The following is a 19,705-nucleotide window of genomic DNA, read 5'->3' on the forward strand; positions in this document are numbered from 1 at the left end:
GAGTTGTTTACAACTGCTAGCCAGCTACCAGGTTGGACTAGTTGCCTGCTTGCTTGCTAGTAGCTGATGTTATACATAGAAAAATAACAGCCTCTCTTTAAAGACTGATATTATTACTTGGCTGTGATGTGACATCTTTCTATATCATATGAATAACTGAACAGGCACGGGTTATCGTTGCTCGTTGTTTATTGCAAACAAACAGTGTTGGATATTTTTATTTTATAAAAAAATATTTATTTCACCTTTATTTTACCAGGTAGGCTAGTTGAGAACAAGTTCTCATTTACAACTGCGATCTGGCCAAGATAAAGCAAAGTAGTGCTACACAAACAACAACACAGAGTTACACATGGAATAAACAAACATACAGTCAATAATACAATAGAAAAAGTATATATACAGTGTGTGCAAATGAGGTAGGATAAGGGAGGTAAAGCAATAAATAGGCCATAGTGACGAAATAATTACAATATTGCAATTAAACACTGTGGTGATAGATGTGCAGAAGATGAGCGTGCAAGTAGAGATACTAGGGTGCAAAGGAGCTAAATAAATAACAGTATGGGGATAAGGTAGTTGGATGGGCTATTTACAGATGGGCTATGTGCAGTGATCTGTGAGTTGCTCCGACAGCTGGTGCTTAAAGTTAGTGAGGGAGATATGAGTCTCCAGCTTCAGTGATTTTTGCAGTTCGTGCTATGGGTGGGTGCTGCTATGATGACCAGTGAGCTGAGATAAGGCGGAGCTTTACCTAGCAAAGACTTATACAGTTGAAGTTGGAAGTTTACATACACTTTAGCCAAATACATTTAAACTCAGTTTTTCACAAATCCTGACATTTAATCTTAGTAAAAATTCCCTGTGTTAGGTCAGTTAAGATCACCACTTTATTTTAAGAATGTGAAATGTCAGAATAATAGTAGAGAGAATGATTTATTTCAGATTTTATTTCTTTCATCACATTCCCAGTGGTTCAGGCGTTTACATACACTCAATTAGTATTTGGTAGCATTGCATTTAAATTGTTTAACTTGGGTCAAACGTTTCAGGTAGCCTTCCACAAGCTTCCCGCAATAAGTTGGGTGAATTTTGGCCCATTCCTCCTGACACAGCTGTTGTAACTGAGTCAGGTTTGTAGGCCTCCTTGCTCGCCAACGCTTTTTCAGTTCTGCCCACAAATTTTCTATAGGATTGAGGTCAGGGCTTTGTGATGGCCATTCCAATACCTTGACTTTGTTGTCCTTAACTCATTTTGCCACAACTTTGGAAGTATGCTTGGGGTCGTTGTCCATTTGGAAGACCCATTTGCGACCTAGCTTTAACTTCCTGATGGATGTCTTCAGATGTTGCTTCAATATATCAACATATTTTTCCTTCTCATGATGCCATCTATTTTGTGAAGTGCACCAGTCCCTCCTGCAGCGATGCACCCCCACAACATGATACATGATGCAACATGATGGTGTTCTTCGGGTTTGCAAACCTCCCCCTTTTTCCTCCAAACATAACTATGGTCATTGTGGCCAACAGTTCTATTTTTATTTCATCAGACCAGTGGACATTTCTCCAAAAAGTACGATATTTGTCCCAATGTGCAGTTGCAAACCTTAGTCTGGCTTTTTTATGGCAATTTTGGAGCAGTGGCTTCTTCCTTGCTGAGCTTCCTTTCAGGCCATGTCGATATAGGACTCGTTTTACTGTGGATATATATACACTGCTCAAAAAAATAAAGGGAACACTTAAACAACACAATGTAACTCCAAGTCAATCACACTTCTGTGAAATCAAACTGTCCACTTAGGAAACAACACTGATTGACAATAAATTTCACATGCTGTTGTGCAAATGGAATAGACAACAGGTGGAAATGATAGGCAATTAGCGAGACACCTCCAATAAAGGAGTGGTTCTGCAGGTGGTGACCACAGACCACTTCTCAGTTCCTATGCTTCCTGGCTGATGTTTTGGTCACTTTTGAATGCTGGCGGTGCTTTCACTCTAGTGGTAGCATGAGACGGAGTCTACAACCCACACAAGTGGCTCAGGTAGTGCAGCTCATCCAGGATGGCACATCAATGCGAGCTGTGGCAAGAAGGTGTGCTGTGTCTGTCAGCGTAGTGTCCAGAGCATGGAGGCGCTACCAGGAGACAGGCCAGTACATTAGGAGACGTGGAGGAGGCCGTAGGAGGGCAACAACCCAGCAGCAGGACCGCTACCTCCGCCTTTGTGCAAGGAGGAGCAGGAGGAGCACTGCCAGAGCCCTGCAAAATGACCTCCAGCAGGCCACAAATGTGCATGTGTCTGCTCAAACGGTCAGAAACAGACTCCATGAGGGTGGTATGAGGGCCCGACATCCACAGGTGGGGGTTGTGCTTACAGCCCAACACCGTGCAGGACGTTTGGCATTTGCCAGATAACACCAAGATTGGCAAATTTGCCACTGGCGCCCTGTGCTCTTCACAGATGAAAGCAGGTTCACACTGAGCACATGTGACAGACGTGACAGAGTCTGGAGACGCCGTGGAGAACGTTCTGCTGCCTGCAACATCCTCCAGCATGACCGGTTTGGCGGTGGGTCAGTCATGGTGTGGGGTGGCATTTCTTTGGGGGGCCGCACAGCCCTCCATGTGCTCGCCAGAGGTAGCCTGACTGCCATTAGGTACCGAGATGAGATCCTCAGACCCCTTGTGAGACCATATGCTGGTGCGGTTGGCCCTGGGTTCCTCCTAATGCAAGACAATGCTAGACCTCATGTGGCTGGAGTGTGTCAGCAGTTCCTGCAAGAGGAAGGCATTGATGCTATGGACTGGCCCGCCCGTTCCCCAGACCTGAATCCAATTGAGCACATCTGGGACATCATGTCTCGCTCCATCCACCAACGCCACGTTGCACCACAGACTGTCCAGGAGTTGGCGGATGCTTTAGTCCAAGTCTGGGAGGAGATCCCTCAGGAGACCATCCGCCACCTCATCAGGAGCTTGCCCAGGCGTTGTAGGGAGGTCATACAGGCACGTGGAGGCCACACACACTACTGAGCCTCATTTTGACTTGTTTTAAGGACATTACATCAAAGTTGGATCAGCCTGTAGTGTGGTTTTCCACTTTAATTTTGAGTGTGACTCCAAATCCAGACCTCCATGGGTTGATAAATTTGATTTCCATTGATAATTGTTGTGTGATTTTGTTGTCAGCACATTCAACTATGTAAAGAAAAAAGTATTTAATAAGAATATTTCATTCATTCAGATCTAGGATGTGTTATTTTAGTGTTCCCTTTATTTTTTTGAGCAGTGTACTTTTGTACCTGTTTCCTCCAACATCTTCACAGGGTCCTTTGCTGTTGTTCTGGGATTGATTTGCACTTTTCGCACCAAAGTATATCCATCTCTAGGAGACAGACTTGAGCGGTATGACGGCTGCGTGGTCCCATGTTGTTTATACTTGCGTAGTATTGTTTGTACAGATGAACATGGTACCTTCAGGCATTTGGAAATTGCTGCCAAGGATGAACCAGACTTGTGGAGGTCTACAATTTTTTTCTGAGGACTTGGCTGATTTCTTTTGATTTTCCCATGATGTCAAGCAAAGAGGCACTGAGTTTGAAGGTAGGCCTGGAAATACATCCACAGGTACACCTCCAATTGACTCAAATTATGTCAGAAGCTTCTAAAGCCATGACATCATTTTTCTAGAATTTTCAAAGCTGTTTTAATGGCACAGTCAACTTAGTGTATGTAAACTTTTGACCCACTGGAATTGTGACACAGTGAATTATAAGTGAAATAATCTGTCTGTAAACAATTGTTGGAAAAATTACTTGTGTTATGCACGAAGGGGATATCTTAACCGACTTGCCAAGACTATAGTTTGTTGACAAGAAATTTGTGGAGTGGTTGAAAAACGAGTTTTAATGACTCCAACCTAAGTGTATGTAAACTTCCGACTTCAACTGTAGATGACATGGAGCCAGTGGGTTTGGCGACAAATATGAAGCGAGGGCCAGCCAACGAGAGCATACAAGTCACAGTGGTGGGAAGTATATGGGGCTTTGGTGACAAAACGGATGGCACTGTGATAGACTGCATCCAATTTGCTGAGTAGAGTGTTGGAGGCTATTTTATAAATGACATCGCCGAAGTCAAGGATCGTTAGGATAGTCAGTTTTACGAGGGTATGTTTGGCAGCATGAGTGAAGGATGCTTTGTTGCGAAATAGGAAGCTGATTCTAGATTTAATTTTGGATTGGAGATGCTTAATGTGAGTCTGGAAGGAGAGTTTACAGTCTAACCAGACACCTAGGTATTTGGTGTTGTCCACATATTCTAAGTCAGAAGCGTCCAGAGTAGTGATGCTGGACGGGCGGGCAGGTATGGGCAGCGATCGGTTGAAGAGCATGCATTTAGTTTTATTTGCATTTAAGAGTAGTTGGAGGCCACGCCTTATCACTTGTTACCATGGACACGTGACTCATGAGCCACTGGTGTTTTTGTAATGCACACACCCACACACATTTTTTTGTGCACAAATAGAAGTTCAATGCAAGCACATTAGGATATGGCACATTAACCTCACATAGTGGGCTCACTTTCACCATCTGACGGATATTTTTGGGATTGCAGAATGAAATAGCACTGTGACATTGACAATGGTTAATCTTATTGGAAAGTCGCTGCATTATGTGATTACTGATTTGTAAATACAGAGCACAGCCATGCAGAGAACCATGCGCAGAATGCAACTTCCTCCACCCGGAAATATGTTTGCTTGTGACATCAATAATAATTTGTTCTATTGTATTGTCTGTTTTTAGTTGAATTCTGTGTTGAATTGAAACAATGGCTGTTGATTACTTTGCAAATGCTATATAGGCCTAAAAGGCGTCATTGGTGATATATGAGTAATAAAGTATATTTACATTTAATTTGCTCTGTTAAACCTACCCTTTAGAATGACTTCGATAGCAACAGTGAATTTATTTCATTTTTAAGTGGAGGTCATTCTCTCGATAGCACATTGGTAATAGCCAGTGACAAACATCATAACTAAGCTGGGCTTGGTTAAAATCCTGGATTGGTGACCAAAGGGTAGCTGTAGATATATACATTCTCCAGTAGGAGGTGCTGCTAAGCCAAACTTTTTTTCTGATAGTAGATATAACATTGAAGATCTGATGTTGTTTTAAAAGTACAAATTCAACATATTGTATACAAGGTTAGTCTATGTTGAAATTGGGTTACCATGATGACACCCTCAAAACAACATTGATGACCTTTTTCAAATCCTATGTATTTTTCCACGTAGATTCCACGTCACAATACGTTGACAAATTATGTTTCAAACAACATTGATTCCACCAGTTTGTGCCCAGTGGGTTGTGTATGTTGTTTTATTATGACAAACTTGGTGACACAAGCCACCAAACCATGTGAGGATGTGATCATTAAGGGACAACATGCAGCTGATTGTAGGAAAGATACATTTCCTGGGAATATACTAGAAACACATACCAGTAATTTCCCCATGTTTTCCAGTTAATTGTGGACGTAATGCTGTAGGAATCCTCAACTGCAATGTTATTCTTTTATAGTGTGTATTTTTGTTTATTTGCCCTTGTGTGACTGTCAGTGTTTTGACTTAATGTTGGCAGGTGATGATGTTGATATTGTACCTTCTTTTTTTTTGACATTAGGGGGACAATGCAAGTTTCAGAGAAAAACACATCATACGTGCACTTCCCTGAATGGGTTTGAAAATAAATGGGATGTTTTGTTAAGAAAGGGGGAAGGGTGAAGAAGGAGAGAAATAACAGAGAGTGGGTGTGAAAGGGAGGGAGAGGGGAAAAAGGGGCTGGCATTCTTAAAATGCTTTGAAAGCCAGATCGAAAATAATAAAACAGAGAAAGGGAGAGTGAGGAAGGGGGGAAAAAGAGGGAAGGAAATTGTGTGAGAGCAGAGGTAACGGAAGAGTGATTTGTCCACGCCAGGAGCGCCGCACCACTCGTTTTGACTAGCACTCATTTAGGGATTTTTTTTTCTCTTTTCATTTTTCTCTCTTTTTTTTCCTGCGTAGCTAGGGCTCTCTGGTTTGCTCACTTGTTTTCCCTGTCTTCTCTTTCTTCCTTTCTTTCTCGCTCTCGGCCTCACACAAAGGCTGGTGGAGAAAGCCTGCAATCTGTTTAAATAGCCCGGACGGAGCGTGCAGGAGGGAGGGAGGGATAGAGAGAAAGACAGACAGAGAGAGAGAAGATATTTGCGATCGACGAGAGGAGAAGAGAGGCGATTGCTGGCGGATGCTGACTGGAAAAGAGCTGTTTATGCCCCGGAGATAAAAGACTATCCGACCAAGCTCACCCCCCTGCCCTGACAGCCCCTCTCGCCACCCTGCTCTGACCCCCCCTACAGCCCCTCTCGCCACCCAGCACGCTTTCAAGTATGGAACAGCTGGGAGTAAGGTGAAGAAGGGTGCTTCTGGACAACAAGCAGTGGATAGAGACTGAATAAGGAGGAGAGGAGGGAGGGAGGGAGGGGGAGAGAGGGAGGAAGGAATAGCCTACCCTCAGGACACACTGAGAATCCCCCCTGCCTACTTTTTCTTTTTTTCTTGTGTTCTGCCACTGCCATGTGCCTCTCTTGATCTGAAGAATGTGGAGACAGCATTTCCCAGGCAAGGAGCATGTTTCCTGTTGGTTGTTCTGTGCGTGTGTGCTTGCGTGTGGGTCGGAGTGTGTGTGTGTAGAGGGGGGGTCTGTCAAGGCAATTGAACCTCAACGTGTCTGCAATGAAGTGTGTCATGAAAGAATGTGTGTGTGTGCATATGTCTCTACTTGGCTTGAAACCAGTGAACTGTGTAAATCCAAGGGGAAGGAAAGCGAGTGAGCAGAGAAGATGGAGGGGGATGTATTGAGATTGAGGAATTGTTGGGGGGAGGTCATTGATGAATGGTCATCCGTGTGTCTTCCAGTTGGGAAGTAGTGTGAGTGAGTGATATCTGTATGTTCTTATACAGTGCTTAGCTCCTTTGTAAACAGTATAGTTATTACCACAATAAATCCCTGAGAGCTTGTGTCTATATGTGTGTGTGTGCTTCCCTCCCTGTGGTGTACGGTCCCTTGATGGTTCCCTGTGTAAAGAAAGCCAGTGTGGTTGAATGGGAGCTGAAGTGTACTTTCCACTAGTCGCCTGCTTTTGTCTCTGGCCCCAATTGTGCTCTAGAGAGCAAGTCTGGCTGGAGAGGCACAAAGGCTGCCATTCAGGAAGGACAGACATCTCTGTCTCATTCTCCCTCTCTATCATGGTCTCGTTATCTCTCATTCCTTCTCCCTGTATGTTCTTTCTGCCCCCTCTGTCTCTCTTTTTTTCCCTTTAAAAAAAAAATTGAACCTTTATTTAACTAGGCAAGTCAGTTAAGAACACATTCTTATTTACAATGACGGTCTACTCCGGCCAAACCTGGACGACGCTGGGCCAATTGTGCGCCTCACTATGGGACTCCCAATCACGGCCGGTTGTGATACAGCCTGGATTCGAACGTCTGTTAGTGACGCCTCTAGCACTGAGATGCAGTGCCTTAGACCGCTGCGCCACTCGGGAGCTCTTGGCAGGGGAGTGGTTGGTTTAGTGGGGCTGGTAACAGGGCAGGGGCAGCAGGGTGGTGATAAGGGTGGGGAAGGATGGCAGGCAGAGGGAGGACAAGCAGGGGCTTTGTGTGTCTACAGGGGGGATAGGGTGTGCTGGGTGGTGAAGGGGGGCAGGGCGCCGTATGGTCGAGGGGGCCTGGAAGGGAAAAACCTGCCAACAAAAGAAGATTATATGGCCTCTACCCTCTTGCTCTCTCTCTCTCTTGCTGTTGCTCACACACAAGCATACACACAGTACCGTAGCTCATGTTCTGACACCGTGCTATGTGTGTGTGTCTGTGTGTGTGTGTGGGTGTGGGTGTGGGTGTGGGTGTGTGCCTGGGTGTGTGTTTTTGGCCCTCTCTGAGGCAATGCAGTGTTCCAGTGCTCTGGCTGAGCTCGCTGCTGTCTCACTGCCCATCCACACACTGTCTCTCTGCACCAGGACTCAAACTATGCTGCCGTTCGCTACTGACCAGCCATAGACATACTTTACTCATATTCAAGTTCCCTGGCATATATTGATAGACATAACACATATTTACACACCTCTCTTTGTCATTTTCTTAGTGGAGTCAGAGCCTCTCTTTCTTTCTCGGTGTGCCAGTTTTGGAGGCCTGTTATGTTGAGTGAAGCTGTCTTATAATACCACTGGTTGCCAGATTGAGTCAGGAGAGTGAGACCCCCACTCTGAGCAGACCTGTAACCGTGGCCTCAGCTTGGGAGTTGCTAGGTAACAAGAACCAGCTGTTGGTCCTAAGCCATTGAGCCCTTCTTAGCTCTTCGTCTACAGTAGGAAAGAGAGCAGTTTCTACAAAACCCCATTCTGAACTGGGCGACCGCACCGTAGCAGAGACCTGACATCACCGCACCGTGGAAAATCCTCCTCACTTCCTTTTGTTTTCTCAGTTTTATTGTTTAGTGGGCTGGAGACTAGAGGCCAGGGGGAGATATATTGCATTTGTCACACACAGAATTGAGTCATTGGGGCTGTGGTTGGCCTATGTTTGGTCACCTTACACTCTCCTCCAGGAGAGAGAGAAGGGGAGAAAGACAGAACGACAGTGAATGGGTGGTTTAGATTGAAAGAGACAGCTTTTCCCGTTATCTGTTGTGGAAAATCGGCTCAGGGGTACAGGGGGAGTGCAACACTCCCTTATTTAGTCAAACTAGCTCACTGTTATATTAGGGAGTATGCTAAACTCTTTTCTTTCAGGACATTGTTACTGGAGCTCTGCAGCATGCAACATGTAAACAACAACGAATTGGGTAGGTGAGTGGGAGGCCACAGTGCCCAACTGAGCAAGAGAACAAGTACATTAGTGTCTAGTTTGAGAAACAGACGTCTCACAAGTCCTCAACTGGCAGCTTCATTAAATAGTACCCGCAAAACACCAGTCTCAACGTCAACAGTGAAGAGTCGATTCCAGGATGCTGGCCTTCTAGGCAGAGTTGCAAAGAAAAAGCCATATCTCTGAATGGCCAATAAAAAAAAAAGATTAAGATGGGCAAAAGAACACAGACACTGGACATAGGAACTCTGCCTAGAAGGCCAGCATCCCGGAGTCGTCTCTTCACTGTTGACGTTGAGACTGGTGTTTTGTGGGTACTATTAAATGAAGCTGCCAGTTGAGGACTTGTGAGGCGTCTGTTTCGCAAACTAGACACTCATGTACTTGTCCTCTTGCTAAGTTGTGCACCGGGGCCTCCCACTCCTCTTTCTATTCTGGTTAGAGCCAGTTTGTGTTATTCTGTGAAAGGAGTAGTACACAGCGTTGTACGAGATCTTCAGTTTCTTGGTAATTTCTCACATGAAATAGCCTTCATTTCTCAGAACAAGAATAGACTGACGAGTTTCAGAAAAAGTTATTTGTTTCTGGTCCTTTTGAGCCTGTAATCAAACCCACAAATGCTGATGCTCCAGATACTCAACAAGTCTAAAGAAGGCCAATTTTATTGCTTCTTTAATCAGGACAACAGTTTTCAGCTGTGCTAACATAATTGCAAAAGGGTTTTCTAATGATCAACTTATCCTTTTAAAATTATGAACTTGGATTAGCTAACACAACGTGCCGTTGGAACACAGAAGTGATGGTTGCTGATAATGGGCCTCTGTACGCCTATGTAGATATTCCATATAAAATCTGACGTTTCCTGCTACAATAGTCATTTACAACATTAACAATGTCTACACTGTATTTCTGATCAATTTTATGTTATTTTAATGGACGAGAAATGTGCTTTCCTTTCAAAAACAAGGACATTTCTAAGTGACCCCAAACTTTTGAATGGTTGTGTATATATATTTGTTTTGTTCAAATGTATATATGAGTGTGTGAGAGTTAGGCTATATGGAGGAGATTACTGAGTAGTTTGGTTCATCAGGCTGACCCCCAGTCTTCGCTTGAAGTTATTGAGGGATGATGATATTTTGGCAATGTGAAGATAAGAATGACAGAGTATGGTACCTCTGTATCTGATAGAGAATTGACTATTGGAGATGTAGCAGTGGGGAAGGTGAAGGTTATCGCAGTGTCTTGTGTTATATAGATGGATTTCAGGATTAACCTGGAAGAATCCATTGAAGGGTTTAGGTAAACTGTCTGTGAGGTATGAGTATTTGTAGATCAAAGTGTAAAATTGGCATACACTAATGTCGTAAATAGACAAGATATTGAGTTTCTTAAACAAAGGTGCAGATGGAGCCAGGTAATTATAGGAGGTGGCTAGTCTTACAAATGTATTTTGTATGATGAGTACAATGTGTAGGTAGGAGGTGTATATACTGATCCAGACAATATTACATGAAATTAAATATGGGTAAATTGAGCTATAGTATAGAGTTAGGAAGCAAGCTTGATGAACCAAACCACTAATCTTTCTGATGAAGCCAGCAGATTTCATCACTTTGCTGTAGACAATTTGAATATGATCTTTCCAGGATATCTTTCCATCAATTAGAATTCTGAGGAATATAGTGCATGTGACTAGTTCAAATTCATTCCCACCAATTGAGATTCGGGCTCTTTTTGTTGTTATTGTTGCAATATTTCTTATTCTTACTTGTGAATAAAATAAAGTTGGATTTTTTATTTATTTTTATCTGGAATCATTCAGAAAATTTGGCCATACCTTAGTTGGCGTCATTAATTAGTGAATCAAAATTATTGTGTGATGATAAAATCAAATTGGTGTCATCAGCAAAGAGAATGGGAAGTACAGTAGAAGACACAGCAGCAAGGTCATTGATATAGATTAGGAATAACAAAGGTCCAATTATTGAACCCTGTGGGACGCCACAGGATATCTTGGCTCTGGGAGATGCACAGCCGTTTGCATGAACAAATTGTTCTCTAACATAAACATAACTATATAGCCAATTATATGTATAATCATAAAAACTGTAATAATGCAATTTAGAAAGTAACATTTATTGATCAACCATGTCAAATGCTTTGGATGAATCTAAAAAGATGCCAAGAGCGTATTCATTGTTGTTACAATGAACTCCATCACCTCCATTACATCAGGAGGATCAAACTGAAGCAGAGAAGGGTAGTGTCCTTTAATGTAATCCAATGAAATAAAACTCAAGTTCCAAGAAAAAGTGAGGGATCGTTGAGGGATCGTTTCTCAATTGTTTTGCTCTATTTAGGAAATGATTCTCCTCTAAATCTGTGACTCACCCTCTGGCAGCAGAGAATAGGAACTGTCTGATCAGACATCCAAATGGGAACTAGACACTCCATCGTATTATCTGAGGGAAAAGCTCATTTCTACGAAGGAATTTAGAGGCGGCCTTTATATTTCAGTTGTCAGAATCCAAAAAGGATTTTAGTGGCAGAACATCTGGGCTTCATCTGTGGGTGGATGCTAATGTCTCTCTGCTCTCTGCCAGCTTCTTTCATACTCCAAGACAGCATCTAGATCGCGGCTGTAGTTGGCCAGGTGTCTTAACTCATCCAATGAGAAGTATCACAACAACACTGCGTGGTGGTGACACACTTCCTTCCTTGAGTCTCAGAGCAACGTGATCTATTGGTTGTGTTAGTGTTCTATGATAGACCATAAGCTAAATACAAAGCATCTTCTGTGTTTACATAGCTCAGTCTAGTAATCGATTCTCTATTAACTATGAAGTGTATCATTGTATCAAATTGGTGGCTTCAAAAGGTACAGTGGCATCTTTATCCATTAAAACAAAGGGCTCATTTTTCATTTTTCCCCTCAAGATGAGGCTAGTATTTTGTCTAGTGTGGATTTTCTCCACCCTGTTTTGGCTAGTGTCTACTCCTGCGCTGGTTTCCAATGACACAGGCTTTGGGTGGGGCTCATGCTAGCCTGCCAAACACCCATAGTGGTGCTAAACAGACCAGAGCCTTTAGTACAGAGAAGGGTGGGTCATTCCACCTCAAAAAACACTAGAAAAAGGATTTCGTCACCCACCATCTCAGATTGTTCTGAAGTCGTTTCTGTACTTAGAAACATAAGATTAGCATTCCTGAAACATTATTGTATTGATATATAATTTGATCTCTGAGAAATTAAGCATTTTTTTGTTTGTTTTGTATTTGCGATCCAATTACGATCTTGTCTCATCGCTGCAACTCCCCAATGGGCTCGGGAGAGGCGAAGGTCGAGTCATGCGTCCTCCGAAACAGGACCCACCAAACCGCGCTTCTTAACACCTGCCGCTTAACACGGAAGCCAGCCGCACCAATGTGTTGGAGGAAACACTCTACAACTGGTGACACGAGTCAGCGTGTCACTCATCGAATGATGAGTTACACATGAGGAATCCAAATATATTGTGAAAAGCCCTCCACGGACCCCTCACACCCCACGCCATCCAATGTTGGATGTAAAAGACTGTAAAAAAACAGGAAATCAGCTCCAAGTGATTTTAACTTTGGAAATCTGTTCCCTAGTATTCCCACGCATAATAGAGATATATGTGATTGTATACAAATGTAAGCAAGGTTTGAAATTATTATATTTTTTGTCAAATATTATATTGGTTTGGGCAAATTTGCAGACAGACAACAAATGATTTGTAATTTTGTTCCGGCACCCCAACCATCTGCTCAATAAAAAATCAGCCCACGGCTGAATCTAGTTGATGATCACTGGTATATACTGTAGTATCAGTTATGTAAGTAGTATGGAGCTGCGGCTCGGAGTATTGCTTCTTAATCCTATATAATGTATTCTCAGTGAATTTGGTGATGGTTGATGTCATACCTTGTCCATAAACAGGAACAGCATAATCTATTGGTCAAAACCTAATAATATCAGGATGTGGGATGGAAAAAAAAAAAAAAACTTCAGTGACTAATTTCTCTGAACAGGAAAACAAAAACATCACCAAAATTACTGAGTTTACATACAACAATACTCCAAGTAGCAGCTCCATACTACTTGTCAGACATAGAAAACGGACTGTATACTGTATACTTTATACTCTCTCTATACTTGTTGATGGGGTGGGATTGGTGTGGGGTGTGGACGGTCCGTGGGTGGTTTTTGACCATTTCGTTGGATTCCTCATGTCTTACTCATTGTTAGAACAAAGTTGGGTCCAGACTTGAACACAATTGAGCATCTTTGGAGAGTCCTGAAAATAGCTGTGTAGCAACGCTCCCAATCCAACCTGACAGAGCTTGAGAGAATCTGCAGAGAAGAATGGGAGAAACTCCCCAAATACAGGTGTGCCAAGCTTGTAGCGTCATACCCAAGAAGACTCGAGGCTGTAATCGCTGCCAAAGGTAGACTAACCGGTGCCCCCGCACATTGGGTCTGTACCGGTACCCCCTGTATATAGCCTCGCTATTGTTATTTTACTGTTGCTCTTTAATTATTTGTTACTTTTCTTTTCTTTTTTTGTATTTTTCTTACCTGCGTTGTTGGTTAAGGGCTTTTAAGTAAGCATTTCACTGTAAGGTTATATTCGGCGCATGTGACAAATAATATTTGATTTGATTAGTAGCCTATAAGTGCTGATTTAGGACCACAAGTGTAACTTCATGGTTGGTTCCCAGAACACACAGTGGCGGAGGAAAAATATCAGGAACCACAACAAGGAACTTCACCGGTTGTCCTGACACGGCCTTGCAGCGGTCCTTGGGGATGTTAGCTGGCACAAATGTAGATCTCACGAGCTAGTTTTCATTTCAGTTATCTTCAAGGAAGAGAGTCAGACCCTGTCTGTTAGCAAATTGGGTAGCAAACACAAGTCTTGGTGTCTCCAGCAATGTTACTTATCACGTGAGTGTGGTTCACAGAACCACCTCAGTTACATAAGCACTGGTCCTGGACCAGCTGTGGTGATGAGATCTCAGAGGACACGTCAGTTCAGTAAGGATGAGGGATCCCATGGGGAAGATGGCTAGTCAATAAGACCGGCTGGACTGGATAAATCCACTCTAACTGTGTCTGTGTGTGTGTTTGCTGTGTGCTGTGTGCTGGTGGGTTTGTGCACGTGGGTGTGAGCATATCTGTTAATCTCCACTCTATTTTCAGATTATCCAGAACATGTATGCATACATTAGCATTTTATTATGTCGTTGAGAACATTCTGGAACAGTATGGAGTTGTAGCACATTTGACGTGATGTGACTTGCATTTGACTTTACAGGAGGCTGCTGAGGGGAGGACAGCTAATAATGTGTTTGATACCACTCCATGTATTCCGTTCCAGCCATTATTATGAGCCCATACTCCCCAATTAAGGTGCCACTGGCCGCCTTTGGTTGACTTGCCTCATGTCATTTTCTCCCAGGCTGCTTTAAAGGGGTATTATCTTTCTTCATACTGGACAGAGACTAAAAAATGTTATCCATGAGTTCCTCTGAATCTGAGGAAGTAGATAAAGGGCCTCATTGCCAAAATCCCAAAGTGTCCCTTTAAGAAGCTCTTCAGAATTACTGACCAGGTATTAGGTCCTCATTAAGCTCTCATTAGTAGCTAATTAGCCAGCAATGTATCATGTATTTAGCAGAGCTTCTTGTTCTGACTTAATAGGGTGCTGAAAGTCTATTAGCCACAAGGAAATAATTAATCATCAGTATTTTGACCCATTTCCGACTGTTGCCAGTATTTTGCTTGCCTCTAAACTGTGTGTGAGTGTGACCCTCTGCTCCCAGCTAATAGGGTATTTGAAGGAGGTTGTGCTCACCAATTCTGTGCTGTGTTACTGGGGTCTGCAGGAGTGTAAGGAGATTCAGGCGTGTGTCTGTGGAACAGTATTTACTTCAGAGCGCCCTGCACACAGTCGGGCTAGTGCCAAACTTGAAGTCTTCCTGACTTCGGAGTCTGGCAAAGCTGCTTGGTGTTGTAGGCACGATGCGTCGATAATGAAGGGGGCTGTGCTTTTTTACTGGTTTACTGGTTACATGGACAACCACACATAGCCCCTGAAAGCTGCCCCCTTCCAATACAACTGTTAGATTTTCAAATCCAGGTCTCAAACCCCTCCCCCAGGAAAGAAAAAAAAACATTTAAGAGAACCAATCAAAGCTCAGCCAATTTCTTTGCGAATACTGCATTTATGGTGGACCCCTAGCCAGACCAGTGTGTCACAGCGCTCGTTCGTTGTGTAGCACGGGAGTGGCGTCAGCCAGACTACCATGCACAGTCCCATGGAGAGAAAGTGAACTGTGCAACAAATAGCTATAGACCTCCATCCTTCCAGGGATATTGAAGCTATAGGTACCCTATTCACACAATTGTAAAGAGCTATGTTGTCATGGCAATTTCCTTCCTCTGTGCTTCGTCATGTAAAAGGCTGTGAGAGTTGACTGACACTGTGAGAGGCACAGAGACATGTACCCATGATAATAACACATATACACAAAAGTATATACAGTGCATTCGGAAAGTTTTCAGACCCCTTCCCTTTTTCCACATTTTGTTACGTTACAGCCTTATTCTAAAATGTATTAAATATATTTTTTCCCCCTCATCCATCTACACACAATACCCCATAATGACATCACAATACCCCATAATGACATCACAATACCCCATAATGACATCACAATACCCCATAATGACAAAGTGAAACATGTTTTTAGAAATGTTTGCAAATGTATTAAACATGAAAAACAACTTATTTACATAAGTATTCAGACCCTTTGCTATGAGACTTGAAATTGAGCTCAGGTGCATCCTGTTTCCATTGATCATCCTTGAGATGTTTCTACAATTGATTGGACATGATTTGGAAAGGCACACACCTGTCTATATAAGGTCCCACAGTTGACAGTGCATGTCAGAGCAAAAACCAAGCCATGAGGTCGAAGGAATTGTCCGTAGAGCTTCGAAACAGGATTGTGTTGAGGCACATATCTGGGGAAAAATGTATGCAGGCTTGAAGGTCCCAAGGACACAGTGGCCTCCATCATTCTTAAATGGAAGAAGTTTGGAACCACTAAGACTATTCCTAGAGCTGGCTGCCCGGCCAAACTGAGCAATCGGGGGAGAATGTCCTTGGTCAGGGAGATGACCAAGAACCCGATGGTCACTCTAACAGAGCTCTAGAGTTCCTCTGTGGAGATGGGAGAACCTTCCAGAAGGACAACCATTTCTGCAGCACTCCAACAATCAGGCCTTTATGGTAGAGTTGCCAGACTGAAGCCGCTCCTTAGTAAAAAGGCACATGACAGCCCACTTGGAGTTTACCAAAAGGCACCTAAAGGACTCTCAGACCATGAGAGACAAGACTCTCTGGTCTGATGAAACCAAGATTGAACTCTTTGGCCTGAATGCCAAGCATCACGTCTGGAAGAAACCTGTCACACAGCCAAGCAGGAGTGGCTTCGGGACAAGTCTCTGAATGTCCTTTAGTGGCTCAGTCAGAGCCCGGACTTGAACCCAATCGAACATCTCTGGAGAGACCTGAAAATAGCTGTGCAGCAACGCTCCCCATCCAACCTGACAGAGCTTGAGAGGATCTGCAGAGAAGAATGGGAGAAACTCCCCAAATACAGGTGTGCCAAGCTTGTAGCGTCATACCCAAGAAGACTTGACGCTGTAATCGCTGTCAAAGGTGCTTCAACAAAGTACTGAGTAAAGGGTCTGAATACTTATGTAAATGTGAGCCACAAGAGCATTAGCGCTGAAGTTGGGCGATTAGGCCTAGCTCACAGTGTGTGGATTGATGAGCAAAACAATTGATTTAATCAATTTTAGAATAACGCTGTAACGTAATAAAATGTGGAAAAGAGGAAGGGGTCTGAATACTTTCTGAATGCACTGTATGAACTAGCCATCCCTTACCTCTCCACACTCACAGGGCTCAGTGGTGACCTCCCAAAGACTGGCTGTCTTTCACAGCTGTGACATTATACATGAAGTCTATTAGGTGCTCTCTTTAGGTTGTACCGTATGAAAAAAACAAATCATTCAGTGCTAGCGTCACGTTATGATTTCAACCTCCCTGGTTACCGCCACCAAGACGGAATTCATCAATTTCTTATGCTGGATACAATTTAGGATGTTGTGGTTAGCTGATTTTTGTTATTAGGGAAAACTCATGAAGAACCAAGTAGTGTTAAGGGACATTGTTTTTGTGTTGTTGTACATTCTGACACATTTCTCTGTATTTCTTTTGTGTTGCTGGTCTATCTTGTGTTCTCGTTCAATGGGCACAGGTTACAGTCTGTTCTCTCTGATGTTGAAATGGACACAGAGGGGAGAGAAAAGCTCAGATCTGCTCTTCAGCAGCACCGACGCCACTAAATCAAATATTTCATAATCCTGCCCAAATCCTGTAATCACCATGACAACAGCAGTAGGGAGCGCTGGAGGAGTGGTGTGCAAAGTGCTTTCTCTCTCTCTCCCTCTTCCCCCCTTTCCTTTTTTTGGATGGAATTTGGTTTCATTCTGCCCAGAGTCGCTCTTCTCTTTTTGCGCTCCGTTCCTTCACAGAGTATAAAGCTCCAGGGATGATACGTTGGTGATATTGTGCAGTGTGTTTGGAGAAGGTTGAGATACTTGTGTATCATGCTGTAACAGATACAGAACACAGGTGTCTGTGTGTGCTTGCTTACGCGTGTGTGCGTAGTGCGTACACACACACACACACACGTACACACACACACACACACACACACACACACACACACACACACACACACACACACACACACACACACACACACACACACACACACACACACACACACACACACACACACACACACACACACACACACACACACACACACACTGCCCCTGCAGGGTTGTGATATGGTGGGAGTGACCTCATGGGGTGAAAGACCTTGTTGCCTGGTAACTGGAGTTATCAGGAGTCACAACGTTGAGACACAGCAGAGGGGTTGGTCATTTCAGGAAGTATTGAGTGTGTGTTATTGATCCATCTTACCAGGTGATTGTGGAGTCAGAGCATTCATTGTATCGAACTGTCAATTTTCACAGCGTGTGTGTGTGAGGGAGGGAAAAGATTACATATGCACATCCAATGTCTTTGTGCAGTTGCGGTTCAGTGAATCTGTTAAAGAGACTCCACACACTGCAATCTATTCTCCAAAGTAGTTTATTGTTAACAATGTGCCGACCCCTCAGGTTTTCATCAAGCTTCCTCCCCCTCTCTCTCCCTCTCTCTTTATCTCCTCTCCCTGTTCTCGCTCTCTCTCTCTCTCTCTCTCTCTCTCTCTCTCTCTCTCTCTCTCTCTCTCTCTCTCTCTCTCTCTCTCTCTCTCTCTCTCGGTCCTCTATCTCTCTCTCTCGGTCCTCTATCTCTCTCTCTCGGTCCTCTATCTCTCTCTCTCGGTCCTCTATCTCTCTCTCTCTCTCTCTCTCTCTCTCTTTCTCTCTCTCTGTTCTCTCTCTCTCTGTCCTCTCTCTGTCCTCTCTCTCTCTCTGTCCTCTCTCTATCTCCTCTCTCTCTGTTCTCTCTTTATCTCCGTTCTCTCTTTATCTCATATCTCTCTCTCTCTCTCTCTCTCTCTCTCTCTCTCTCTCTCTCTCTCTCTCTCTCTCTCTCTCTCTCTCTCTCTCTCGGTCCTCTATCTCATTTCTCTCTCTGTTCTCTCTCTTTCTCTCTCTCTCTGTCCTCTCTCTGTCCTCTCTCTCTCTCTGTCCTCTCTCTATCTCCTCTCTCTCTGTTCTCTCTTTATCTCCGTTCTCTCTTTATCTCCTCTCTCTCTCTCTCTCTCTCTCTCTCTCTCTCTGTAGGTATCCGGCCCCAGATCATGAATGGGCCGATGCACCCTCGCCCCCTAGTGGCCCTGTTAGATGGGCGTGACTGTACAGTAGAGATGCCCATCCTCAAAGACCTGGCCACTGTCGCCTTCTGTGACGCCCAGTCCACACAGGAGATCCATGAGAAGGTATAACACACACACACACACACACACACACACACACACACACACACACACACACACACACACACACACACACACACACACAGGGACTGCATGGGTTTGTGCCCTCAATTCAAACTGTAGCTGTCTTTTCACCTCTTTCTCCCCCTCTGCTCCTTCTCTAACATAAAACGGATATTACAGTATATTGTCTTTCCCATTTAAGTGAAAGTGATTGTATTAGGATGTAATGTCATTGGTGGTGTATGCTGTTCCTCTCCTCCTCTGGTTGTTAAATAGAGAGGCTGGTTATGGGAAAGGAATGTCATTATATACTGAGATAGCATGTAGCGCTCCTTAACGACAGTCATCAGCAATATACCAGTGCAACAGCAAATCTTCCCTTCTTCGTGTAAAATACAAAATGTGGAAAAAGGTTGTTAACGAAGCAATTTCCATGTGTTGTTTATGTTGACCCTACAGTTTTGTCAGCATTGAAAAGCTTCATAGTGATAATCAATTGTTAACAAGGTTTGTTGACATAGATTTTGTCAGCGCAGGCAGTGTTGAACCATTTACAAATATATATTTGGGTGTGACGCATAGAGAGAGAGCGAGTGAAATTGGAAAATAGAAAGAATGGAGGGAGGGAGGGAGAAAAATAGGACCAGGGTTCTTTTGACCTCCTGACACTTTTCTCCCTGGACCCTGGCCTCTTCGTGCTCCCCTGCTCACGCACACCAAGGCCTTTCTGTCCAAT

General features: G+C 43.7%; 1 protein-coding gene across 6 annotated transcripts in view; it reads left to right on the top strand.

Annotated features, from left to right (window-relative positions):
• Positions 1 to 19,705, top strand: part of LOC139562142 (C-terminal-binding protein 2-like) — a 95,625-nt gene that overhangs the window by 68,600 nt on the left and 7,320 nt on the right. For 5 of the 6 annotated variants that reach the window (XR_011672310.1, XM_071379531.1, XM_071379535.1 and 2 more), the window contains exon 3: positions 18,815 to 18,969. Coding sequence is in view for 5 of the 6 variants with exons in the window: in XM_071379531.1 (XP_071235632.1) it covers positions 18,815 to 18,969 (155 nt within the window). In the remaining variant the exon portion in view is untranslated. Of the gene's footprint in view, positions 1 to 5,885; positions 6,667 to 18,814; positions 18,970 to 19,705 lie in introns of those variants that run through there. The other variant, XM_071379532.1, reaches the window with a different exon arrangement.

This window comes from Salvelinus alpinus, chromosome 32 (genome assembly GCF_045679555.1).
Source record: "Salvelinus alpinus chromosome 32, SLU_Salpinus.1, whole genome shotgun sequence".
Lineage (NCBI taxonomy): Eukaryota > Metazoa > Chordata > Actinopteri > Salmoniformes > Salmonidae > Salvelinus > Salvelinus alpinus.